This window comes from Sebastes umbrosus, chromosome 7, assembly GCF_015220745.1.
Source record: "Sebastes umbrosus isolate fSebUmb1 chromosome 7, fSebUmb1.pri, whole genome shotgun sequence".
In the NCBI taxonomy this organism is placed as follows: domain Eukaryota; kingdom Metazoa; phylum Chordata; class Actinopteri; order Perciformes; family Sebastidae; genus Sebastes; species Sebastes umbrosus.
In genome coordinates, this window is record NC_051275.1 from 18,352,676 (window position 1) to 18,378,199 (window position 25,524).

Genomic DNA, 25,524 nt, shown 5'->3' on the forward strand with positions numbered 1-25,524 from the left:
AGCAATAACGCACTGGAAGTGTCGATTGTTAATCCTCTCACATCATACAATAATATTCCTCCTCTGGTTAATTAAATGTGATAAAACATTCTATTATTGCCTTTTATCTAAATCAATTAGTTCCAACACATCTAGCAAATGAAGGTCTCGGTACATTAAAATCTGATTCAGCCAACTAAACATTTAATGAGAAAGTTTCCAGTGTCTTGCAGAGCAACAAAGACAACCGCGTGACAATACTCTCACCTGCTGGACAAATGAGGCACTGCTCCACTTGGCTTAGGCCAAACTGAGGGTTGTATGTCCCAGGAGGGCAGGGCAGGATACCCTCGACACCGCCACCGAGACAGTAGTGTCCTGCTGGACATGGCTGGACACCTTCTCCTGACAGACAGTACGTCCCTGAGAGGCATTCATCACACTCTTCTGCCCCTTCGTCCAAAAAAAAAAGAAAAAGTAGTGAAGTAATGCCTGCATTTTATATTTGAAATCATGATATGTGATATGTCATGCAGTTCCATGAAATTAATTTGTTATACCTGTAGTGTTCGAATATGTCCCATCAGGGCAGAGTAGAGGAGAAGTTGAGCCCATGGGACAGTAATGTCCAACTGGACAAATGTCCCCTGTCACACCGTCTGAGGGCATTGAAGACATGGCGCCTCCTGAACAGTAATGGCCTATAAATCAATAGATACAAAATCATTTATGGACAGAAAGTGAGAAAAAAAGGGCAGATCATCACCGACCCATAAAATACTAGTTTGGAATGTTCAGTAGATAAATATAAAGAAAAAACACTTAATCGCAAATGTTAACATCTCAGTGTTATTGCATTAAGCTGTTAATAGTTTAAAAAACATGATTTTTCCCTATATGCTGTACCGGATAATTAATTCTTATACCTATAGTACAGATTCCTGAGGGCTGGCTGAGTCCAGTACTGTTGCAGTAGAGTCCTGGAGGGCAGGGCCAGCAGGTTGACAGGTTTTGGGCTCCCACAGTGCTGCTCCAGGTTCCTACAGGGCAGGGGTGCTGCTGGGGGTACGCGGTCCCTCGTGGACAGACGTAGCCTGCAGGACATATACCTCCAGAGGCCACGGCCACCTGCGGCAATGTTGAAGTAATCATCAGATTATGACAAAGTTTGATCATTTTGGCTTTCAATTATAGTCAGAACTTTCGTTAAAGCTGTGGGCAGTTTGAGTTGGTAGCTGTCATTCATTTCCCACGCACTATCAGCAGCTTATCCAAAAAACACTGCTGAAAAACATTTTTTTAATTGCCTAATGCACACTTGGATTGAACATGCCTCTAAATTCATATTCATATCAAATGACAGAAAACACTTTAGCAGTCAAAGTGTGTGGGAAAGTAATAGCTGCCATCAAATCAACTACACAGGTTTAACTTCGAAAGAAAAACTATTCAACTTAAAGACCAGGATATTTCCACCTCTTGAAAGGAACAGTGTGTAGCATTTAGGGGGATCTATTAGCAGAAATGGAACATAAATATAAAGTGCATTTTTTATTAGTAATCACCTGAAAATAAGAATCGTGTTTTCACCTTAGAATGAGCTGTTCATATACAGAACATAGGGAGTGGGTCCTTTTCATGTCGGCCACGGGAGAAGTTTCAGTTGGTTGCAATCTGTAACCTCACCGTTAGATGCCACCAAATCCTACACACTGCACCTTTAACTGCCCTAAGTTTTCCTTGTCTGTGCTCCTTCGCTCTGGCTTAAAAATACAAGATTGCCTCACAACAAGCACATAGCAGACAAAATGTCAAACATTTCACCATCATTGTATATCATTCAGAGGTCAACATGGTAAATAAATGAAGGCATTGGAGCCTGGTTTCTTGCTACCTCACTGCATATGAGTGAAAAAAAAGAAACAATTTGGTAATGACATCAAAACATAGTAATCAATTTAATTCCTTTCAGTACCTGAGGTGTTTGTATTCACCTCAGATACCTGGTCAGAGGCACTTTATATCTAAAAGAGACTGCCATGAGAGTAACCTACTTATACTGTCCCAAAAAACCTCACACTTCGATGGTTTTATGTAATTATATTTCTTTTTCAATTTCATTCTATTTAGTTTTTAATAAAACATCAGTTCTTTCTTGGATAAGCTTCTGGAAACCAAGCTATCACAGTTGTTAATCATGACATCTTACTGGAGAAGCAGTGGAGGCTCCAGAGGTGCAGTAGTGTCCCGGGTCACAGAAACCCTGAGGGTCAGAGAGACCGGCTCGGCTGCAGAACCTGCCAGCCTCGCATGGCCGACAGTGCTGCACAGCGTCGCCACCAGGCTGGTCGGAGTACGAGCCCTGAATAATCAGATAGTAGCGTTTTACAATGTGAATATGTATGAGGGTGAGTCCAGTTCATGAAGCTTCAGTGGAAAAGTAAGAGATACGGCAAACATGACTGACAGAGATGAGAAGAAGACTGAAGAACAAGGACAAGCAGCTGAATAAACACAGCCACATTCACACACATTGACACACAGATACTGACTGGAGGACAGGGCCGAGCAACAGAGGACCCCGGGGGACAGTAGTGTCCTGAGGGACACAGTTGTGGCTGGGACAAGCCTGTCTGGTTACACAGTCTGCCTCCCTGACACTCCACACATGACTGTGCACCGCGACGCTGTGGAGGATTTATAGACAAGGGAATAACCTTGAATATGGCTTTATCTCATTATCTCATTTTAACAGTACACTTTCAGTAGAATAGCACTTGGTATTCTGTATTGATAATCATTTCTTACTGTCTGAAAAGTGCCAGGAGGACATGGTTGTGGCCTGGCTGCCCCTTCCAAGGTATAATAACCCTCCTCTGCTTCCTTCTGAACAGGTGAGTCTGAGCCACCGGTACAGTAGAAACCAGCAAAACAAGGACCTGAAGGTAAGGTGTTGTTGGAACCTAAACAATAGAAACTGGCAGGGAGAGACACAAAGAATAGAGGTTTCTATTTTACATAAATAAATAAGCTGATATCTGAATAATCGTATTATGAGGAAGATCACTAAGTGAGTTATGAGTGGCATTACCCTGGTGGACAGCTGACACACTCCTCAGGTCTGCTGAGGCCAGTGCTGTTGCTGAAGGAGCCGGGTGGACAGGGGAAGGGAGAGGATGAAGCTACAGGACAGTAACTTCCTGCTGGACACAAACCTCCTGTCGGCCCATCCGCAGGAGTCTGGACATATAGTCACAGTGGATGCATGTAAAGAAAATGTACTGTAGTGAAGTTATTTTCATTCCGAAAAAAAGGCCCATCTCCAAGTAAGTTAATGTAACACATAATAAAGTTTCATAATATGAGTTTCATCAGCAAGCTGAAAATCAGAAAGTGTAAACTGGTTTTCAAGAGTCACTGACCTTCAATAGATAAAGACAAGAGTAAAGCATTAAAGACTAGAAACTTCAATTTAATAAGTGATTCAAATAGGATTTTCGTACTGCAGACGTGGCTCTCTCTCTACAGTAGAAGCGCTCTTTGCAGCTTCCAGAGGGCTCTGAGAGTCCCACGCTGGTGCAATACTGGCCTCCGTCACAAGGGGAGCACTCTGACCCATCACTGAGAGCTGAGTGGGAGCTGTAGGTTCCTTCAGGACACGGTTCGGGAGTAGAAGTGCCCTCCGGACAGTAGAAACCCTATTAATAGAGTGACAGATGCACAGTCTCGGTCACACTGTCTCACACATGCAACAAAACTGATTTTCACAATGCTGGATATCCCTACCTGAGGACAGACTAAGGGCATGTGAGTTCCCGGTCTGTCGCAGTAATGCCTCAATGGACATAAAACACATGCCTCTCCACTGTGACCAAGTGTGTTGTTCCTATATTTGCCAGCCTGACAGGGGAAGGTGTGAGGGTAGCCAGTCCCCCTGGGGCAATAGTGACCATGAGGACACACACCCGTCTGAAATATCACAGCATACATGATAATTGTGACATTTATTTTGGAAATGCAATCAAAGTGTGTATCTCATTCATTTGGCATCTTACAGGCCTGGTAATAGGCTGCTCCTGAGGCCGCTGGGAGTAACAGTACTTCCCCTCCGGACACTGGACACACTCGCCGGCGTCACGCAGACCAGGAGATTCACTGTAGGTACCATTGGGGCAAGGAATGGGGTTGGGATCCTATGAGGGGGAATCACATTTGCAGGTAGTTTAATGGACCAAAAGTGCTTCAGACATTTGAAAAGCAGACCATATATATATAGTATGCATTGTTCTTTCACTCACAATGCCTCCTCCAGGGCAGTAGAAGCCTCGAGGACAGAGGGTGGCTGAGCGCTGGGGGTCTCGGGCCAAACCCTGAGAGCAGAGAAAGCCTGGGGGACACACCATGACGCTTAACATGGCTTCCTCACTCGTGGTCTCATTACTGCAGTAGTGGCCCTGCAGGCATGGCGAACACTCTGCAGAGCCCTCGTCCTACACACAAGAGAACGTGAAGGAAGATTCAAGAGAGATGAAGTTAAAGATATATCAACCGGTATGGGGGAGGGACAGAGCAAAATACTTACTGAAAACACAAGGGGAAAGGAGGATTGAAGTTGCAAGATGCTGGAATAACACACTGATATTTCTTCAATTTTGAGAGCAGAAGATGAGCTATAATAAACTTTAACTACTCCTTTCGCTGACATTTACAGATGTACATACATGGTGAGTAATGTAAGACGATCACTGTGGGCGGATAAATGCTAATCTAAAAATAGGACAATCACACGGGCTTATAGAAAGGACGAGACTAATACACCAGCTCTGGTTTCCGCTGGTTCTGTCAGTTGACCAGCGACAGTGGACAGTGTTATAGATGGGGCCTTACAGAGTAGCTGCCAGCTCCACACACTCTGGGGTTGACAGTGGCTGAGTGGGGACAGAAATAGCCAGCAGGGCAAGCAGAGCAGTCCTCAAGCCTCCGACCTCCTTTCAGATGGCGAAATGTGGAGCTGGAGAAAGACAGGACAGATTGGGTATACTAAATCATTCTTATTACGCCAGATTAATCCTTCATTTTACCCCATATAGCACATTATCATCATTCTCATATCTATTCAACACACAATGACTGCTTACAGTGGGCAGGGTGAAGGTTTGGAGGTGCCCTTTTGACAGAAAGAGCCTTCAGGACAAATCAGGCAGTCTTCTCTGTATCTGTTGCCCATTCGGATGGTGTAGGTGCCCGCCGGGCAAGGAAACTGGGTGCCATATGCAGTCCCTGGTGATGCAACATCAGAATAGTTACATCCACATGAATGACTCATGATTACAGCTCTTGAGGAGAAAACAAATCTTGCTTTGTGAAATCTATTTCATACAGAAAGCTGTATTTAGTTTTTAAAAGTTTGCAAAGCAAAACTTTTAATTACTTTAAAAGATCATGTGTTTGATTTTTTAACTACAGCAGTAAACACATTTCTTAATTTCATCTAGATATTACCTATATTATCACTTATGTCACACATGTGTACCTTCAGGACAGTAGTGTCCAGAGCTGCATCGACCTGACGGAGCTCCAGATCCAGCCAAACAGTACCAGCCCTGTGGGCACGGACGGCACTCACTTTCAGCCTTCAATCCACTGGTACCACTCCATGTCCCCACAGGACACTTGTACTGGGTGGGGAACATAGATCCAGGGGGACAATAATGCCCTGCAAAGCAGGAGAGTGCAGGCCTCTGGCTACCACCAGTTCCTGATAAAGCATAAATAATAAAGGCATCAAAGTGGGAACACTTGTAAACAAGCTGCAAGCTGTAGATTTTATTGATATAAAGTAGATTTAGGTGTTACTGGGACAATCAGATATCACTGTAGAGCGTATATTCAACCAAATACCCCTATAGTGATATCATTTGACAATATTTGGGGAATTACTATTATAGCTTTTAGAACTTGTTTACACACAAGAAAACTTTAAGAAAGTACGTGATTATCAATGTGGATATAGTGATCAAATTAGCAGAGGCATTCATTGATCATTTCATTTCTCCAGAGCAGTCAATAAGCTAAAATGTTTATATTATATCCTTAATGCACCCTTTAGGTCTAGGAAAACACACGCTGAAGCTATCAATATGTTGACTCATATTAAGAAATATAGATTATATATCACCCAGCTCTATTTGGCATAGGCAACCAAATACATTTCTTGTGATACTATTAATACAGAAATGTTAAGCAGTACTTTTAAAGGCCAACTGAACACATGTGTGAAAGATAAAGGCACCTCGAAGACAGGCATATCGGGCTGGGCACTGCTGACACTGTGAGCGGTCAGTGAGGTCAGTGCGATTGCTCAGTGTCCCTGGTGGGCAGGCGTTGGTTGGTGCATTGGGTTTAGAGGAACCAGGGGGACACACAAACCTTTCAGGATTCATCAAAGGCAGAATTAGATTACAAAAATCCCTTTGTGAGAGAAATGTTTTTTTTTTATCATTACACAAGTTTACTGTAGAACTGAAGCATGCTTCACAGAAAGCCTTCTCTCGAATCTGAAGAGGTTACTTACCCTTGCATGCAGTCCACATCGGGGGCTCTCAGAGCTACCTGTGTGCAGGCCTTCCCTGCATAGCACTCCCTGCAATCAGCCAACTCATCCTGGCCTTCTAAGGGGTTAAAAGAGCCTGGTGGACAGGACGCCGGGTCGCTCCTCCCCTCAGGACAGTAAAAACCAACCGGGCATTTGAGACAGTCCTTCACACCTGGAGGGAATAGTTACAAGATGAATGTATAGGTTTAACATACACTGTAGATCTTTATTAGGAGGTCTGTTTGATTCATTTAAAAGGTATTTTATGGAGTTTTTTACAAGCTACCCCTATTTTATAGTCCCTGCTCGTATGGGACACAGCTAGATTTCCTGTGACAGTCATCCATTATTTTTCTATAATCGACTCACAGCTCCAGCTTGCCATCGACAGTTGTTGTTGTTGTTTTTTATAATTGCAAATTAGACACTTTCTCTATTTGCCCTGTTGGCATCCATCTGTTGCAATTTCTCTACATATTCTGGTTCATCATGGGAACTAAACAACACTCAATAGATTTATATAATCCCTGATTTTTGCTATGATAGACTACTATGGCACCATATAAGTTTAAACTGAGCTGCTGAGGGACTGTAGGGCAGTTCCCAAATTTCAGTTATAAATAAACGGCAAACCAGAGCCTCAGACCCGGTATGCAGGGTGGGGGGAAATCAATGACTGTGAATATGAAATATTACTTAATAAGTGGTGAGTATAAAACAGTAATAACACAGCATATAAATTCACTTATTGCTCCTTGATGAGGTGTGAAGGTGCCTAGAGGACATATCACTTCTTCCAAGGTGCCAGCAGGACAGTATCTCCCCCGAGCACAGGGCAAGCCAGGACCCGATGAGCCTGTAACACACACCCACACACTTAACATATAAAATCAAACAATCTCCATTTCATGTTCTTCCTTCAAGTATGGCTGTGGTTACTGTGACACATTTGCCTTGACACAGCCATTGAAGTCAATGTATTAGTACTAAGACTTACCTGCAGGACAGAAGCGTCCTTCTCTACATCTCTTGCATGCTGCCCTACTTGTCTGACCCAGTTGTTCCCCCGCTGTACCAGCAGGGCAAGGTGACCCATGCGGGGTGGCGATGCCCTCTTCACAGTAATAGCCCTGTGGGCACAGGAACTGGGAGGTGGGTCTCCGTGAGCTGCCTTCCAGACAGTAAAACCCTAGAGAAAAGTATTTATAGACAAGTAAAGACATATGGTAAAGACATGCAAAACAAGCAGCTAAGTAAAATTGGCCTATTAGGCTTGGAAAAACTGTAAATGAGTCGAGATTTTATGGATATTCAAACGGTACTGATATGATTGCACGTATTATAGTCTTTGGACGTGAAACTGTGAGTAACAGAAGGTTTGCCACTATCAATCAATACTCTATACCTGCAGGACAGATTGTGCAGTCTCTCAGCCTCTGCAGGCCTTCTTCAGTGCCGTAAGTCCCAGCAGGACAGGGTACAGCCACACCTCCCACACAGTAATGACCTGGTGCGAAGAAAAACATGTAAAAATATATATTAGACATCTTCCAGGAGGAGAGGAAACTGTAACTATAAATGTCAGTATGCAGTGATGAACACTAACCTATTGGACAGACCACACATACTAACTCTTCCCTCGTGTCTTTGTATGTTCCTGGTCGACAGCTGATCGTTTGACTGGCCCTGTGGGCTGGCTGGCTCCAGCGGGGGGCCACAGCAGCTCCCCCACACAGCAAAGACGTCTCATTACAGCTATGACACTGAGTCTGCCCAGGTGTAGAAGACCAACTAGGAGGACAGGGGAGCGGCTGAAACATCCCACTATCTGGACAGTAACTTCCTACGGCAGTCAGAGGACACAAATTCATTAAAATGTAATGATATATCAAACGCTATCTAGAGCAGATTAGATAATGCATTACCGCACTACCTGCTGGACACTGCACGCACTGGATAGTGCACATAGTGGAGTAGGAGCCCGGGGGACAGTCATTACACGCGTCGTGATCTACGTTGGGCTCTTTGCCAGGCCCACACTTTAAAGCACATATAAGAGAGTTATAAAGGAGAAAAAGCATATGAGTTTTTAGGCACAATTTACTAACCATTTACTGGAAAATGGCAAACTACAAGTTCTTCTCTCTCAGATACAACACACTTTAGGATGAAGGATTTGTAATTTAAATAGACTGCTGTAATAGATAGATAGATAGATAGTAACTTTATTGATCCCGAGGGAAATTCAAGTTTCCAGCATCACAGTTCCATAGTGCAAAACATGTTAGTAAAAAGGCAGTAAAAAAGTTAGTAGTACAAAGTGCAAAGTACAAAAAAATATACCAGATATAAAAATACAAGGAGATGAAGAAAACTGTTAAAACTGAATATAGTTACCTTAATAGGAAACCCAGAGGTGCAGAAAGAATCTACAGGGCACGTCAGACACTGTAGGACCCCCTCAGGTGAATGTTGTCCTGGGGGGCATAAAGAGAGCGTCCCCTCGGCTGGATCACATGAGAAACCTGCAGGACACAGCCTACAGTCCACTCTGTCTTCTGAACTAATGAGACCTGGAAAACAAGGCTGCAAACAGATAGAAATGAGTAAAAACAGTACAATTACAACGATACTATACCTGTTGTACAGCATCAAGGACAAAATGTGAAGTGAAGCTAAAATTGAAGGGACCTTATTTATTTGACCTTAGGGTCAAAGACAGGTGTAACTAATCATGAATTACTGCATTGTAGAGTCCTCGTTAATGTTATTACTTCCACCCGTGCTTCTCCTGCTAGGACAAGTGATTCATTGCTAGAAAGACTATCAAGTGAAATACATAATTTCTTTGGCTTTCAAAGGAGGGCATGGCAGAAAAACAGTTTGTTGTATGATGGTGGGTTTTTATCCACAGCTTTCTCTTACCTTGCAGTCACTGATGCTGCTTTTCCCCGTGTAGAGGTTGAATGTTCCTACTGGACATCTATGAGGTGCAGATACATTGCCAGGACAACTATACAACATAAATATATCAATTTATTATCTATATTACAGTTAAAAGTCCCATTAGTAGTGATTAAACACATCTCAATTTAATCTTATTTCAAATTCTCACTTGTGATTCCTTCAAAGGAGCAGAAATAATCTCATCTATTTCCATTGTGTATATAGTAAAATTATACAGGTCAGTAATTTCAAAGATGGTTGATGACTTACAAATGACCAGAGGGACACTCCAAACAGAGCAGGTGTGAGAAGTATTTTCCCTCTGGACACTGATCGATGTCTGTCTCCTCGATGAGGGGGAGGTCTGCACTCCCTTCAGATGATTCTTATATACAGAAATTAATGTCAGGAAGTCTGTCATTAGTCAATATGTTTCACTGTCTAGTCGAGATGGTTTTGTTTCTTCTTAAATTAGCTCAATTTGTTAAATATACTGCGAAAAACGATATCTCTTTTAACAGTCATTGCTCTTACCTGAGGCGAGTCCAGATTGTGTCAGCAGCGGAAAAATCCACAAACCTGAAAAACAGAACAGGTGCATTGAGCACATTATTACTGATTCTCTAATCAAGTCCACACTGGTTCATTTTTTTGTGTATTTTCCTTCAAGGCTGTTTGGTCTGAGCCTACAGGGCTGATTGTTTAAAGGCATGAAAGTGAGAGGCCCTCAGTCACTGAAAGTGAAACATGAGCATGGAATGTGAGTCCCAGGTGGTTGCTCTAGCTGATCATGGCGTGCATTAATGTTCTGTAACTGTATCTTCCACTTCCATAATGCATGAGCGTGTGCTAAGGCTAACCTAGATATTGTCTCTGTTAGTGGATCACTTCAATTATTTATATCATCTGTGTAATTCGTTTAATGTGGAGGTTATAAGAGAATCAAATCAGATGGATTTCTGGAATCAATTAATTTAATCCACACATGCAACATTGAAAACTTTATCATAAAAGACTCCTTTTGTCTTCAAAGTGCGAGGATTGAATTGAATTGAATTGAATTGAATTTGAAAATAAATTATTTAGTGTTACTAGGAAATGAATGCCTGGCACATCCTCTGTTCGAGCAGAGAGTGAGCTGCAATGGTGCATCTGCAGATTATGTGTAAACCACATTATCATGTGCTTTTTTCAAGCCACTTGCAAAATGCATGCAATGCATTATTAATACATAAGTAAAAGTCAGTGTGTCCTTTGTGAATTATCATGTTTGAGAATGTTTTTGTTTTTTTTACTTTGCAGGAAGTCAGATGCAATAAATGGAAAGTTCTGAATTATTTTTACACAGCTCTGAATGCTGTTGTAAGCCACTTCCTGTTTCCCTTCCCCACGGGTTGGAGCATTGTGTGGGTATTTCAGCATCTTTCTGCAGGTGCAGGCATCATCACCAAACTACATGAGCACAAGATATTTGATTGCACGTTTTGAAGCAGCAGGAATCAGAACAACAATGATGATCTCCGTCCACTTCACTTTGCTCTTTTTTTGGGTGACACAAGGTAAAATATATTCTTTGTCATCATTGGACTGGACTTTAGCAAATAAGTGTGTTAAATACATGTACTTGGATTCAATAATACACTCATCTATAAAACCCTGCTCGGTATTTGATGTAATATGATGTTTTCTTTTCTGTAAAGTCGATCAAATTTCCTTTTTTGCAGATTTTGTGAGCTGTGTTAATCTGGAGATGCCAGAGTTTGTGGCTGTGGTGTTGGGCGACTCTCTAACATTAAACTGCACATACAATTGCCCCACTGGATTTGTTCGTGGCTGTTGGGAGAAATCAGAAAGCCGTGTCTGTCACGGGGCAGAGAGTACACGCTTGTACAGCTTGTGCACAAATTCCCTTTATCTATCAAATGTGTCTACTGAAGATCTCAACCGTAACTACACTTGCTACACACATAATACAGAGGACCCTGGAGTTACCAAAAACATAGAGCGCATTGTTTTACTGCATCTTCAAGGTTATTATATGAGAATCAATATGAGATATCTTGTCTTTGGCAATTATTCAACAACAAGTAAACAAATGTTACAAAGCCAGAAGTAGATTTAATTTCACTGCAGTACTATATTTTTGTTTTTCAGCTCAAACAACTGTCCCAACCTGGACAGTTACCCCAGAGACTGGAACTAAAAATGGTGAGGACCTTGTATGTTAAAAATATTTATCAAAATGTCTGATATAAAACATTTCACAATTGAAACATGATTTGTATAAATTACTTTTATTTATATATACTATGTTCTATATTTCTCAGCATCTCTTGGAGATTCAAATGGAGGTGAGATGGCACTGTATTATATATCATGATAGTGAGCATGGTTTCTATTGTAGAAAGAAATACCATAAGTGTTGTTGGCTGTGATATCAGGAAAAGGTGGCTAGTTTGCTGAAACTTTCGGTACTGTGAAACTAAAAAGTAAAAGTAGTCCTTTCAATCCAATCCAATCCAAGTCAATACTGTTGTTTCCATGTTAACAGGAGAATATCCTGGAATTAAGGTTTTAGCAACAGTTACTGTTGCTGTGGCGACGGTGCTTGCAGCTTTGGCCGTTTACCTGTGTCTGAACCGGAACAGACAGAGCTGGAATGATAAAGGTGATTACAAAATATCACACTCTATGAACACACACGTTCTGTAAAAAAGTATCAATTTTATCTCTATATCATTTTGTTAATAATTTCACCCATTTCAGGGGAGCCTGTTGTGTCCAGGCCAGGGTGAGTACAATTTAAGAATGACTATTTGGATAAATCTGTGTTCAATTACTATTAAAAATCTAGATTTCGCTAAATTCTTTATTAGTTATTTTCTTTATGTTTTTTTGTTTCAGCTCACCACTACCCCTTCACGCTGTCCCCTCACCAGTGAAGGGTAAACACTTTAAAATAATAATCTGGCGCCTGGGTTAGCTCAGTTGGTAGAGCGGGCATCCATGTATCAAGGCTTGGTCCTGACCGCGGTGGCCCGGGTTTGAATCCGGCCTGTGGCCCTTTCCGCATCCACTCTCTCTCTCCCCCCTTTCCAAGACTCTATCCACTGTCCTCTCAATAAAAAAATGGAAAATGCCCCCAAAAAAATAACTTTAAAAAAAAAAAAAAAAAAAAATAATAATATAAATAATAAAAAATAATCTGCAAAAATGTTAGTCTCCAAATGCAGTCCAGCCTTTCATTAATCCCTGACATGTTCCCCATGCAGGGTCACTGTCAGCACAAAGTGAAAGAGTGACTTTGAGGATTCCTACACCAGGTAAGATGATCTCTGCATCAGCAGTATCACCACACTTGACACAACATCACCGTTTGCAGTACAATAACTGACAATAACTGAGATATTGCATCATTTCTTTGGCCCAGATAATGAGAGTGACACTGAGGTTCCGTATGCTGACATAATGATCACCGTCCGAGGTGTCAGTACACCAGAGCTCACTCAGGTCAGCTACTTGACTCCTGGAGACCAAAAAGAGGTGAAGAACGTGACTTCAGAGTCAATATAGTTTGCCACTTTTATCTTACTGAATCCCAAATTCATAGGTCTAAGAGCAACTCTGCAACTGTAGATCACGTAATCTAAAGCAGGTAAATTCCTATGTTATGGTGATCTCTCATAGTTTACTGCTGTTGATGTACAATGAGGCAGAATGAATACTCAGAATATATCAGCTTACACAAATAAGCAGTTAATTGGCTATGCTTTATAGACAGCTCAAGGCTTAGGGGAAGTTAGGAGCTGCTGCTGTGCATAGTGAGCATCAGTCACTATGAGTTTGCCAAACAAGGAATGTGGAGTCTGCTCAATTTTAACACTTCTTAAATGTATCTTACTTTTTTTTAAGTATGGGATTCTATAAATACTTTATTTTTCACTATTAATAATATAATTAAACCTACTGACCCTAAAAGTCTTGAGACATGTCTTGCTATTCCCAACATGCAACATTGAGTTTTTTCTCTTCTTCTCCTCCAGTGGTGGGGAGATGAATCCAGGTCTCACCTGCAGGCCTCACGTTCAGCTGACAGACTGCATGTCCCCCAGCCCAGAGAGGTCAGCCGCAAGATGAGCACCAACTCTGAGTATGCAGTCATCACATATGCCTGACTAAAGGTCGCTGCTGCTGGAAGAGGAGAGGGAAAAGAACAACACATTTCTTGTTTTTTGATATACATGCTATCTGTCTTTTTTTGCCATTGCATATGTACTTTTTATATTGTTTTGTTCTATGTTTATAATGGACCCGCATTAATATCCAATAAAGCTATATATGTTTTGACATTTGATCCTTGTCAGTGTCTGTTGTTACAACTAGTGATGTGTTGGTCGCGAACGAGCCGGTTCCAAGAGCCGGCTCTTTTAAGTGAACGATAAGAGCCGACTCCCGTCCGAGAGCCGTTTTTTTTTTTTTTCTTCACTTAATTCAAGGCAGAATGATAGGACGATCTTCTCTGCGCCACGGGCACTCCATGCACTGACTGTGACTGAATGTTGTGTTAATGACGTCCGTGCGACCAATCAGGTGATGACAGACAAAGATCATACCATCAAGCATCTACAGCAGGGGTCTGCAACCTGCGGCTCCGGAGCCACATGCTGCTCTTTAGCCCCTCCCCAGTGGCTCCCTGTGGATTTATAAAAATGGAAGTGAATAACTGTTTTTTGTTTACATTTTAATTTGTATGTATCATTGTTGTAGGTCTATGGTACGACAGAGTATTAGGGCAACATTGAGGAAAGAATAAATAAATCTGAGATTTCGAGAATAAAGTCATAGGTTTACAAGAATAATATATAATAATAATAATAATAATATTATAAAGTAGTAATTTTACGTGCTATTTTCTTCTTTTCTCGCAAAGTTATGACTTTATTCTCGTAATATTAAGACTTTTTTCTCGTTAAGTTATGACTCTATTCTCACAACATTACAATTTTTTTTCGTCAAATTAAGACTTTATTCTCTTAGTATTACAACTTTTTTCTCATTAAGTTATGACTTTATTCTTGTAATATTAAGACTTTTTTCTCGTTAAGAGGAAGGAGAGAAAGAGAGTCTGGTGCGCGAATAGCAGACGAGATGAGTGACAGTCGGAAACGAAGCAGCACGTAAAATGATGGTATTCTGGAAATTATAAGGTTTAGAATAATTAAATTGAATAATTTAAGTGATATATCTTCACACATACTAATCATAGGTCAAAACAGCGCTAAATTTGCCTGAATTATAAAAGGCAGAAGTGATAAAACGATGAGCCGAAAGAGCCGGATCTTCTTTGGTGAGCTGAGCCAAATGATCTGGCTCACTAAAAAGAGACGGAATACCCATCACTAGTTACAACCGTTGCCTTGGAAACAATTATCAACAAAACAGCATAGCTAGCTGTTGTTAGCTTAAAAACACACAGGTGGATACGACCTGCGAGTTACTTCAGGTAACAGGTGTAACTAATTACTAATGTTCTGTCATTTTATACACTAAATATATATTTAAGTGGAGGAAGAATGTAAATTACTGAGGAAACAACTTCTACCTGGTTAATTAGTTAGTTATCCCTTTACCTGTCTCAGGTGTCACCGACATGTCAGTACCTTTCTCCAACACTCACCTGCGGGTCCCGAGAGGGTTTGGTGCCATCCTGGAAGGGCTGAGCCGAGAAGTCCTGAGAGACCAGCCTGAAGACATCCCTACATATGCTGCTCTGTACTTTGATAATCTATTCAAAGAGAGAGAAGGTAACTGGCTTTAGCACGTGGTACTTTGAGACACATGCCATTAACTGCTGTCAATAACTGATTGTTTGTACTGTAGAAAGTGGCATTGACCCTGCTGAGTGGGCTGCTAAACTGGAAGATAGATTCTACAACAACCATGCATTCAAGGCTACAGAGGTACTAAATCAAAGTCACTACTTTCATCACACCTGTACATCTTTCTGACTCTCTGAATATAATAGAATAGAAAGCTTTATAGTCATTGTATTAAATACAACGAGATTCACAGTTGCCCCTTCTGGTCAGTGCTTTAAAACAAATACTTGACAAGACCAGGCAGATAAAACATATAACAGGTAAAACACACACAGTTATATAAAGCAAATAAAACAGGTAAATCAGATGTAATAAATAAATATAAACAGAAGTGTTACACTAGGAGTATAAAATATAAAAAAAAATAGATGTAATGTAAACAGAGGTAATTGCACTTGTAAAACAGGTAGGGTAGATGTAATAAATAAAATGTAAACAAAGGTAGTTGCACTTGAGGTGTATATTGCATCAAGGATATATTGCACAGACAAATGTATTTCACATTCAGTGTATTAATATTGCACAGATTTATTGTTTGTTCAGTTTCCGTATGGCCCAGGGAAAGAAACTGTCTGTGAGTCTCTGTTACTCTGTTATGTATCTCTATTTATTCACCTTTACACCTTTGTTGTTGTTTGTTTTTTTCCCCCCTCCCAACAGGTGACTCCTGAAAAAGGGCCTGCAACAAAGGCGACCATTTCCAAGTGAGTCTCACTTTATGTGCTATCAACAGCCAGGAGGATCCACAGGAGAGAGAGAGAGAGAGAGGATGGACATGAGGGACAGAATAGTAGCAAGTGACAAGCAAAGAAAAAATTAAATATTATATTTTTCAATGTTTATTACTTTACGGTTTACACCTGGAGTCGTTGTGTTCTTCCGATTTTTAAGCAAATACAGTAGCTTATGATAATTACTTTACAATATTAATAGAATAGTCCTATATCCTGCTTCAGACAGGTCAAAGTAAAGAACCTCTAAAGCAGAAATCCATTGTGCAATAGAAGCCTGGATCTAGCACAGAAGGTCAGCTCAGCATTGAAAGCGTTTCAGGTTAGCAGTGTCAAGGGTGAGAAGAAAGGGCAGGACTGAGAGAGTAGAGGCCACTAGCTGCAGGGAGACATTATGATTTTGTATGGTTCTCACTATTATCACTTAAATTCTCTCTCCCGGTCATATTGAACGTTTCTCATCTCAAGTCTTTCATTTTGATTGGTGCTTTTTTAGGGAAAAATCATACGAGTCCCAAACTGAAGATGAATCCAGTCATTCCGCAGAAACCTCAAATCTTTCCACCACACAACCTAATGTCTCTGAAGAAACTGAAAGTACAGAAGAATATGAGGAAAAACATGATGCTACAGAGAAACACGTTATTTCAATGGAAGAGGGACTTTCAGAAGAGGAATCAGTCAACATGCTCCCGGCTGCAGACGCACAGCCAGATGATCTGAGCGGGACGAAGGAGGAGGAGGAGGAAGACCCAACAATAACTACATTTGATCAAGTTGACAGCGCAGTTAATGGAAAAGATAGCAGCTCTGCTCCAGATCGAGATATACCTCAGTCTGAGTTAGAGCCCACATCATCATTCAGAGAGATTTCAAATGTAGATGTGTGTGCTCAGGAGTTAGGAACGGCAGAAGATGAGGGAGGTGATGAACAAGAGACTGTAGATGTAGACTCAGAAAGAGAGGAAAATACTGACGTTGAACAACCAGTGGAGGCCTTTCCATATTCTGGGCTTGCTGATGTGGATGTTTGTGCTACAGAGGTTAAAGGAACAGAAAGAACAATAGAAGGAGCCGCTGCTGCTTTAGATGATGAGGACAGCTCAAAACCCCAACCCGAGGAAGCTGTTGTACAGTCATCATTGTCTCGATCTGAAACTCCTGAACATGAAGCAGAAGATCAGGTAGAAGAAACAAAGGAGGAGGAGGAAGGACCAGAGACTGAGGCGTCTTCTGGGGGAATACATGAAAGTGTAGCTCATATAGAAGGTGCTTCAGATAGTGATGCTTTACCAAAGGAGGATTCATTGGTTGAGATTAGTTTTGATGATGTTCCAGAGGCTCAGCAGATTAAAGAGGTTGAGGAGAAACAGCCAGAGGAAGAGGGCTCAGTAGAGGAGAAGATATTAGAAATGAAACAGGAGGAAGAGTCAGAAGAGGTTACTTTAGTGGCAACAGACCAAAATATATCTAGCACACAAGACCATGATGAACCTGAAATGATGGGAGTTGAACAGGGAGTTAACTCTGAAGATGGGGAAATGGAAAGTCAGCACGAGGCATCTGATATAATGAAAGAGAAGGTGGACACAAATGATCCTGATTTAAATGATAGTGATGATGATGAGAAGTGCGAAGGTGTTAAAACCACCAGCTTATCACATCAGCCCACCACCGAGGCAGACAAAGAAAACCCACAGGATGTAACCGATCATAAAGATGAAGATTCTGAGAAGATAAGTGAAGGCAAATTTCACCAGAGTGAGGATTCTGAGAAAGAGGCAAACGAGCCTGACTTCAAAGAAGAAGAAGAGACAACAGACACAGCTGGAGGAGACAAAGAGGACATACATGCAGGAGATTACAGTGAGCTGCAGGATCAGGAATTTGATGAAGGTGGTGCAGAAAATCATTCATCACAAGTTAGCAAGTCAAATCTATCTGCAACGGAGGCAGAGGGTGAAACTTTAGAGGCTCAACATCTACCAGAGGACAGTCAGAGAACACCTGTAGAGTCACAGCCGAAGGATACAGAGGTAGAAAAGGAGGTCACATCAAAGGAGGGAAGTTCAGAAGCAGAGGAGTTTGTAGAGGAAGGAAATTCTGAAATACAGGAGAAGAGTGATGCAACGTGTGAGGAGGGCAGCTTCGGCCTCACTCAAAGTGCAGATCGGTCGGCTGCAGACCACGAAGGAGAGGAAAGGCCGCTTGGGTCTGAGAAGGACTCAACAGAGCCGGAAGGCAAGAGCGGTGACCAGGTAAAGTTTGATGTTTCTTCTCAATACAGAATATATCATATTTCACACATTTTTATGTACCCTAAGACATTTTTGCAAAGAGAAAATAGCCCCGATAGTTTACAATTTATGGCCTTAACTTGTATGATTTGAATATAGTAGAGGCTGCTGCAAACTCACCACATCTCCTCCACTTGTATGAGCAGGCTGAGATTAAATTTAAGTCTGCTCTGCTCCCATTCCTGTGTCAGGTAGCCTATATAAATAAACCCTTCAAGGACGAGTCTGATCAACAGCGGCCCTCAATCTTTTTTTTCCCCCCTTGGACTCTCTAGGGTTAGGTGAATGAACATATCCCCAAAATAGTTCGTTTTTGTTATGGCGGTTGCTCTGATAAACTTTGAATGTCATCGACAGGGACACATCTGAACTGAGATGTGAAGAAATGGTAATTTCAGTCTCCAAATTCCCCATAATCTGTGTTTTTGTTCGTGTACAGGCGTTCTCGAGATGCTGTTTGAGGCCTTCGCTCTGCCGCACGCTCATAAAACTATAATGCGGTGGCTTTGTTAGTGCCAGATCCGCTTCTGTAACCTCTTGGGAGCCACCTCAGCCTCCACAGATTGAAACTTAATTCAGCGATTTATCATCATAAAAGACGACTTGTACAATTTGTCTCGTGAATTAAGGCCTGTAACATTTTTTACTGCTGTCACAGTTAGCCGTGTCTGATTCGTCTGGACCAACAGGGCTCCAAACACACACACACACAGGGAGGGGTAGTGTAGGAAGGGGTACTGAGAACGTTACCATGGTAACCCCTCACCATCCTGCTCTCTCTTAGTGTCGTCATGGAATTAATAAGAGATGGTGATGCTGATAGTTGCTAGGCACCATCTGTATCAGTAATCTACCTTTAATAGCAGTGTCTAACTGACTGATTAAACCGTAAAACAACACTTTCTGTATTTTTACATACAGTACAGTGTTTTTTTGTGTACTCTTGTTTAACGGCAGAAGTTCAGCTGAAACAAAGCTACCACAAAACCGTACAATATATAGGCCATCTATTCTAACAGTGACCTAGCTGCAGTATCTCAGATGCCTCTTTATTTTCATTTCTATGCCTTTAACTCACTGTTTACAAGTGCCCACATTGATGTTCCTTTACTCTCATCATCGTAGGAGAATAAAGACTGTGTTAGATACATTAATGACTGATACGAGCAAACTATGATTGATTACAGTCAATTTAATTACACAGTAGTGATCGTTCCTTCATTTTAACAGTGAATTGATCGATAAAGGAAGTCAGCTTTGTGAAATCAGGCGCGAGGATAACTCAACATATTGTTTGACTGGTTGGTAAACCAGCAGGAGAGCGTTCATGTCAGATACATAACTCAGATAAATGGATGTTTTCTGTTGCTCTCCCTCTCCGTCTTGTCTCTGAGGCTGGCAGAGGCGTGTGGGCGGCCATACCAGCTGGGATCAGAGGGATGGAGAGGGTTGTTAGCTCGCTCTGCCTCTAATAAATTTATAACACCTCCTAGTGTAAAACAGCCCAAGATGCTTCCACTGTTTTATTTTCACGCTATTAGTGGAATTTGAAAGTCAGCAGTTATTGTTTTACGACCATCTGGCTTTTACATAGTATTTCTATGTTGGTCATCTGTGTTTATTTGTGGAGTTTGTTGGAGTAACACCGCAACTTGTGAATTTTTATGATGCTCAGTGTGGTAGTCACTTTGTGGTTTCCTAATTTATATCCAGACTGCATAGTTCATCATTTTGTCAAAACTTTAAATCACTGAAAAAGTGATTTATACAACGTTTTATTCACGTTTAGCCTGTTTCAGTGACTTTTCTCAAGTCTTTAGGCTGCGCTCGGTGCATGTTAATGTAAACACAGTAGGTCAGCAGCCTTAATGGGACTGAAAAGATGGAACACATGCTGTCAAGTTTGTAGGAGGTCTCTCTCTTTTTCCCTCCCTCCCTCTTTCTCTCTTCCTCTCTCTCTCTCTCTCTTACTGACTGTATGTCTCTCCCTCTCTCACTCTGTGCGTGAGCGGGTGTTACTGAACATACAGTGATTGTTAGTAAGAGCCAGTGAGGCATCTGTATTATACCGGAGACTCATTTAAAGAGAGCTTTGCTTGGTCCAGTCGTAGAAATCGAGGCATACGAGTCATACTAGGTCAGCTCACCTGAAGACTGAAGTCATCTCTGAGAGTAAGACATGGACTGTCACAATGTAAGTAGAAGCTTCAGATTAACTTTTAAATAGATTCATTTTTAACCTCTAAACAGTTTGGTTACTAATAGTGTTTATTAGTGTTTGGTTGACCTCACACTGCATACTGCCATGTGTGTTTTTTAACCTTTTACTAGAATAAAATATATTTTATTACAGAAATTTTACCACATAAAGTCATTTTTACACAGTTTTGAAGCTATTTTCATCACTAATGGATAATATATGAGATTTGCATCAGAATATTTCAAATCAATTTGTGTCAGATGAGGCAATAAAAACAATAACACTCCTGAGAAGGTGTGTAGACAGCAAAATCCAGTGCAGCAGTCCTGCATCTCTTGCTGCCACAATAAAAAACTGGATTGTGGCTGCTCAGTGAGCAGTCAGACAGAGAGGCTAATGAATGCTGGCTGAACAGGTGGGTGGTCACACTCCTACACTGGAGGGGTTTCACTGGAGACATGATGCACTGCTTCACCGAGGCAGCAGTGGGATGACAGTAGGCTCGTTCTGTGGGTTGCCTTTGTGTGAAATGTCAATCTGTTTCTATAAGCAAAGCACGGGGTGTAGCTGATATGTGTTCGCCACAGAATTTGAATTGCTGTTTACATAACTTGTCGACAGCCTTGGCGCTATTGCAATGACACTTTGTGACAAGCCAGAATATCTCTTCCGCCCACCCCATGTTTCCTTTGGGACAGTAGATGCCGTGCTTCCAGTCACTGAATGAGCTGCTGGTGTTGACTACAGCAGCATTTTTCGCTGGGTCATACTTTTTTCGGCCCAGATTGCTGAGAAAAAAATATTTGTTTCCTTGAAAAAACACTTTTTTTTAACCATATACCTCCAGTCTATTTGAAAATTGATAAATCAATTATAAAACAGGAAGCAATCTTTTACACCAACCTTGTTTCTTTACCAAAAGAGCAGCTTTATTTTGTGTAATGAACGACGAACAATCAAATGTTCAGATTTATGGCTTTTTAAAAAACCTTTTCCGTGCTTAAAAAACACAGCAGATGATGGTGATTCATTACAAAATAGACTGACTCAGACATCAATGTATTATATGACAAAGAGGAGGAGGGGAGAGAAAAAAAAAGAGGCAATGTGGGTTAGTGACCTCCTGAGAGCCCCATTGAAGTCATGTAATAAGGATGAGCCACTCTGCAACAAGCGCACATCTCTCGCTGTCAAAATGTTGTAGAGTATAGTGAATAAAATATGGCAATCGCGATCTGTTGAGGGTTAGATTCTTCCACCAGTGTTCCAGGAATAAAAAAAAAAACATCCTCATATGATCATGTAATATGCTACCCCTCTGTGATAGACTGCTACTTTCTGGTCCTCTCTGCAGGAGGAGTGCAGCCGGCCCCAGGAGGAGGAGGACATCATGGACATCCCCCTGGATGACCCCGAGGCCAACCGGGCTGCTGCCAAGATCCAGGCTGGTTTCCGCGGGCACATGACCCGCAAGAAGATGAAGCCGGAGGACAAAGTAGAAGGGGAGGAGGTGAGCAGCACTGGGGATGTGCTCAACGGCAGCCAGGGGGTCACAGGTCAGTGGTGTAGGACCATGGGGTAAGGCTAGGTCCCATAATGCCGTTAAAGAGGGCATTATGGCTCCCATCAGGAGCTCTAACTACAGTAGGTGACCGAAGGTAAGCGATGGAGAGCAAGCTGCTTATTTGACAGTAAAGAATTCATATATTAGCGCAGTTTGATGTTCTGCATGTTGTTGGTTGAGCATTAGACTTCTTCAGGTTTCCCATTTTAAGATGTAAGAAGAGGATCGTCGTGACTGTAACCTTTTCTCAGAGCCGTAATGCAGGAACACAAACTGATGCACCATTATACTCACTGGAGAAGAAGCCTTTTAAAAGCTATACATAATTAAATGCACCTATTAGAGCCCCTTATGGGTTATCCCAAGTGTGATTAATGCAGTACATAACCGAGTGACTCATGTAATTACCACATAGGGTCCCCAGCAACAGATGATTGAATCTTTCAATTAGCTGCTCTGTTAAAGGGGGTTATAAATGAATCTGCTTGTAGATGTGGTCGTTAAATCGCTTGAGAGAAAAGACGTTTGTCAGTTCACCTGGAAAATGTCAAGTTACATTCTCACAACGGTAGATGTGTTTTTCTAGTTTGTATTTTTTTTTTTACAGCTGTAGACAAGAACATGGTTTCAGAATTCAGTTTTCAGTCCAAAAATGTTTTTTGCTGTTTTTCTCCTGAGGGCGTCTACTGTTTCAACACAAAAGCAAAGGTTGCACTTAGATTAGATTGTTATGCTTTATTTTTATCTCCTAAAAGGACCAAAGAAAACAAAGTCCACATATTTACATCAGCTATCCACTCAAATCTGATTGTTTTTTCTGAAACACGTTAACCAGATAGGTTCGTTTGAGAAGTAAGACAAAGCTTTTAGATTCCCAGCCCTCAAAATTTCACCTTTTCTTCTAAGACAAAGCAGCATTTTCTTTGGGGATGTGGCCGACACAAGGGATGCTCGTCAGTGACTCTCCCTAACCCAGTTGCTGGCTGCCTTGCATCCTTATGTAGGAGATGTATTTATAGCTCCAGGTGCATTAGGTACAGTATATGCTTCACAGGGCCAAGCAGAATTAATGGACCTGTCGGACTGGAACCATGCACTCCCTCCCATTGGGGGAGACCCCCTTTTCACAACAGAACTGGGTTTTTTGAGCTTATCGGTTATGTCAGCCAAGTTCTCAGCATTGCAAACTTATAAATTAACTCTACAAACAGATATTTACATAATGGAAGTTTTCACCTCCTTTGAAAATCAATTTTTAAAGTAACAACTCGATATAAAGTTTTCTTCAAGTGTGTTTTTATAATAGATCCACCCACAACCTCACAGTACCTCTAACCTTGACGACAAGAGCGTATAGAGAAGGTTCTCTCCAGGCTCCTCAGTGTTTAACCATTCGCCTTGCCTGTTTCTGTTTTTAGAGACAGGAGGATCGGGGGCAGTAGAGGGAGACGACACATCTGTGCCAGAGCAGTGACGCCCCTGTCCTGACCTGGATGAAGAGAAGGAGAGGTAGCGAGAGAGATGGCTGGCACTAGCTGCCTGGGCTGGCTTTTCAGGCACTTCTTTTTACCCCAGGAGTCATTTTCTTTTTTTGTCAACACACACAATTAGCAGTAGGAAAACGAACCAACAGTTCTGAGGGTTGTGTTATGTGAATTTTGTGAACTTTAACACTCCTTCTCTGCTTCTTCAGCAGCCTCATCATCAGTACGGATGTCTTTGACCCAGAATTTGCAACTCACTGCATGTACTTGTGAAACTTCTGGTAGTGTGCTAGTTTTTAGATGATGATCTGTGAATGTGAAAATGAATGTCCTCTAAATGCTAAACAGGGCTTATTTTGGATGGATCAGTTCATACCATCTGTGTATAAACCTTGTATGCATATGTTTGCGTATTTAGTGGCTTGAATTATTTGTTATCTTGCATTGTTTCTGATGTGCTTGTATCTTATTTACCTATTTGACTTGCTTACAAAAAATGATTAAAATGTCAAAAGAGAAGGAGCTATGTATGTTCTATTTATTCTAAGTAATTCATTGCAGTTGGCTGGATTTTGATCACATAAGTAGGTTCTCTTTTCACCTTTTCAAGCATTTTCTATAAATCTGATCTTCCAGAACAGTAAGCATGCAGTAATTACACTTTTATTTACAGATGCATTAGGTGCAGCTTTACTTTACGAGACAATGCTTCAATATGCTCTGTTGTTGTGTTGTTGGGTTCGACGTATGTTAAATCGTTTAAAAGTTTGCAGAGCCGTCGTGCTTTAAAACCAATTGAATAGTACCTTGCTGAACTTTGTTGTAGAGTCATGTCATTACACTAATAAATCCACCTTAAATATACAATGAAATGTCTCTTTTAAACTTCCTTAATTCAGGTTAAGTGTCTGTTTGTTTCAAACAGCACCTTTTATGTCGTCTGCCACCTCCATTTCTATTCTTCAATGGTAAAGTTGAGATTTGTGTACAACATTACAGCAGCCAAGCTGCTCCTTTTTGTTTCGTCTCTGCAACATCAACACGGCTGCTAATTGGAGGGAGCAGTTTCCATGAAGCTGAAGCAATGTTTTGTCTCCCGCGTGGCTCTCTCGCACAAGGAATCTCATGAATAATTCATAACATAAAACTGTGCATTTCTCATTTTCCAACTGCCAATTACACTAGACAAATCAATTAAGTTTTTACTCATAATAATAGCTATTAGACAGGGACATTTAAATGATTAGATTGTACGCATTTGCAGAGCCTATAAAATGTTTTCATCCTAGAACATTGTTATAAAACAGCTACACTACCGAGTGATGTGTGCACCTGTTGGGTATTTTACAATACTGTTGTGGTCCTACCTTTATTGCAATAAGGCTTTTTAAATCACAAAAGAACAACACAATTTGTTTTGCTTCATTTGCCCAGGCAGTCTTCGCTCACTTTATGAGCAACAGACTCGAGCATCTTCAGTCTCCCAGTGCTCCCACTCAGCCCACCTACACACATCTGAGCCATACAGCACTCTGCACAAATTCTGCACATGCATTCTCGCACAGGAAAAACACAAGCCGTGCTTTAGTATGCAGATCCCACTCAAGTCACTCATTCTCTCTCTCTCTCTCTCGTGCACACACACACACACACACAGAGGCGTTGTTGATTGTGTCACCAGCTGTAGAGATAGGACAACCAACATCCCAGTGGTTTTGCAAAGCCACTTCCTTCTCAGGCTGACACGATCTCATAAACATCATCTGTATGGACCGATTTGTTTATTTTGTTTATTTGTTTTGCACAATTGAAGACTATACAACATAACAAAAAAAAAAAGAATAATATA

General features: G+C 41.3%; 5 protein-coding genes across 7 annotated transcripts in view; 3 read left to right on the forward strand and 2 right to left on the reverse strand.

Annotated features, from left to right (window-relative positions):
* The window catches only part of LOC119491617 (zonadhesin), a 47,538-nt gene extending 46,407 nt beyond the window's left edge, over window positions 1-1,131 (reverse strand). The window contains exons 1-3 of the mRNA XM_037775764.1: window positions 906-1,131; window positions 540-680; window positions 247-432 (exon numbers count right to left, since the gene is read on the reverse strand). Of these exons, the coding sequence (XP_037631692.1) occupies window positions 247-432; window positions 540-680; window positions 906-1,131 (553 nt within the window). The remainder of the gene's footprint in view (window positions 1-246; window positions 433-539; window positions 681-905) is intronic.
* A 2,315-nt stretch (window positions 1,132-3,446) lies between these two features.
* Window positions 3,447-13,601, reverse strand: LOC119491618 (proprotein convertase subtilisin/kexin type 5-like). The gene is made up of 19 exons (XM_037775765.1): window positions 13,492-13,601; window positions 10,055-10,099; window positions 9,791-9,905; window positions 9,500-9,587; window positions 8,972-9,160; window positions 8,508-8,613; window positions 8,181-8,417; window positions 7,980-8,081; window positions 7,572-7,763; window positions 7,320-7,430; window positions 6,554-6,746; window positions 6,272-6,408; window positions 5,513-5,737; window positions 5,118-5,259; window positions 4,867-4,990; window positions 4,278-4,469; window positions 4,035-4,172; window positions 3,766-3,948; window positions 3,447-3,677 (listed from the first exon to the last, which is right to left on the reverse strand). Exons 6-19 carry the CDS (start codon window positions 8,539-8,541, stop codon window positions 3,447-3,449), a joined length of 2,241 nt encoding a protein of 746 aa, XP_037631693.1. The 5' UTR covers window positions 8,542-8,613; window positions 8,972-9,160; window positions 9,500-9,587; window positions 9,791-9,905; window positions 10,055-10,099; window positions 13,492-13,601.
* On the forward strand, window positions 10,919-13,874 carry LOC119492094. Its single transcript, XM_037776463.1, has 10 exons — window positions 10,919-11,079; window positions 11,245-11,550; window positions 11,675-11,728; window positions 11,848-11,871; window positions 12,072-12,188; window positions 12,287-12,311; window positions 12,425-12,465; window positions 12,793-12,843; window positions 12,951-13,063; window positions 13,564-13,874. Exons 1-10 carry the CDS (start codon window positions 10,977-10,979, stop codon window positions 13,693-13,695), a joined length of 966 nt encoding a protein of 321 aa, XP_037632391.1. The 5' UTR covers window positions 10,919-10,976; the 3' UTR covers window positions 13,696-13,874.
* A 1,017-nt stretch (window positions 13,875-14,891) lies between these two features.
* On the forward strand, window positions 14,892-16,241 carry LOC119491951 (sperm surface protein Sp17-like). Its single transcript, XM_037776235.1, has 4 exons — window positions 14,892-15,023; window positions 15,160-15,324; window positions 15,401-15,480; window positions 16,060-16,241. Exons 2-4 carry the CDS (start codon window positions 15,171-15,173, stop codon window positions 16,105-16,107), a joined length of 282 nt encoding a protein of 93 aa, XP_037632163.1. The 5' UTR covers window positions 14,892-15,023; window positions 15,160-15,170; the 3' UTR covers window positions 16,108-16,241.
* A 159-nt stretch (window positions 16,242-16,400) lies between these two features.
* On the forward strand, window positions 16,401-24,542 carry LOC119491950 (neurogranin-like). Of its 3 annotated transcripts, XM_037776232.1 has the most exons (4): window positions 16,401-16,532; window positions 16,627-18,388; window positions 21,982-22,183; window positions 23,610-24,542. In XM_037776232.1, exons 1-4 carry the CDS (start codon window positions 16,525-16,527, stop codon window positions 23,663-23,665), a joined length of 2,028 nt encoding a protein of 675 aa, XP_037632160.1. In that variant the 5' UTR covers window positions 16,401-16,524; the 3' UTR covers window positions 23,666-24,542. The 3 variants fall into 3 exon arrangements, with proteins under 3 accessions (XP_037632160.1, XP_037632161.1, XP_037632162.1); XM_037776233.1 differs by lacking the exons at window positions 16,401-16,532; window positions 16,627-18,388 and adding an exon at window positions 20,389-20,621; XM_037776234.1 differs by lacking the exons at window positions 16,401-16,532; window positions 16,627-18,388 and adding an exon at window positions 20,394-20,621 and having other exon boundaries at window positions 21,982-22,137.
* The last annotated feature ends 982 nt before the right edge of the window (window positions 24,543-25,524 follow it).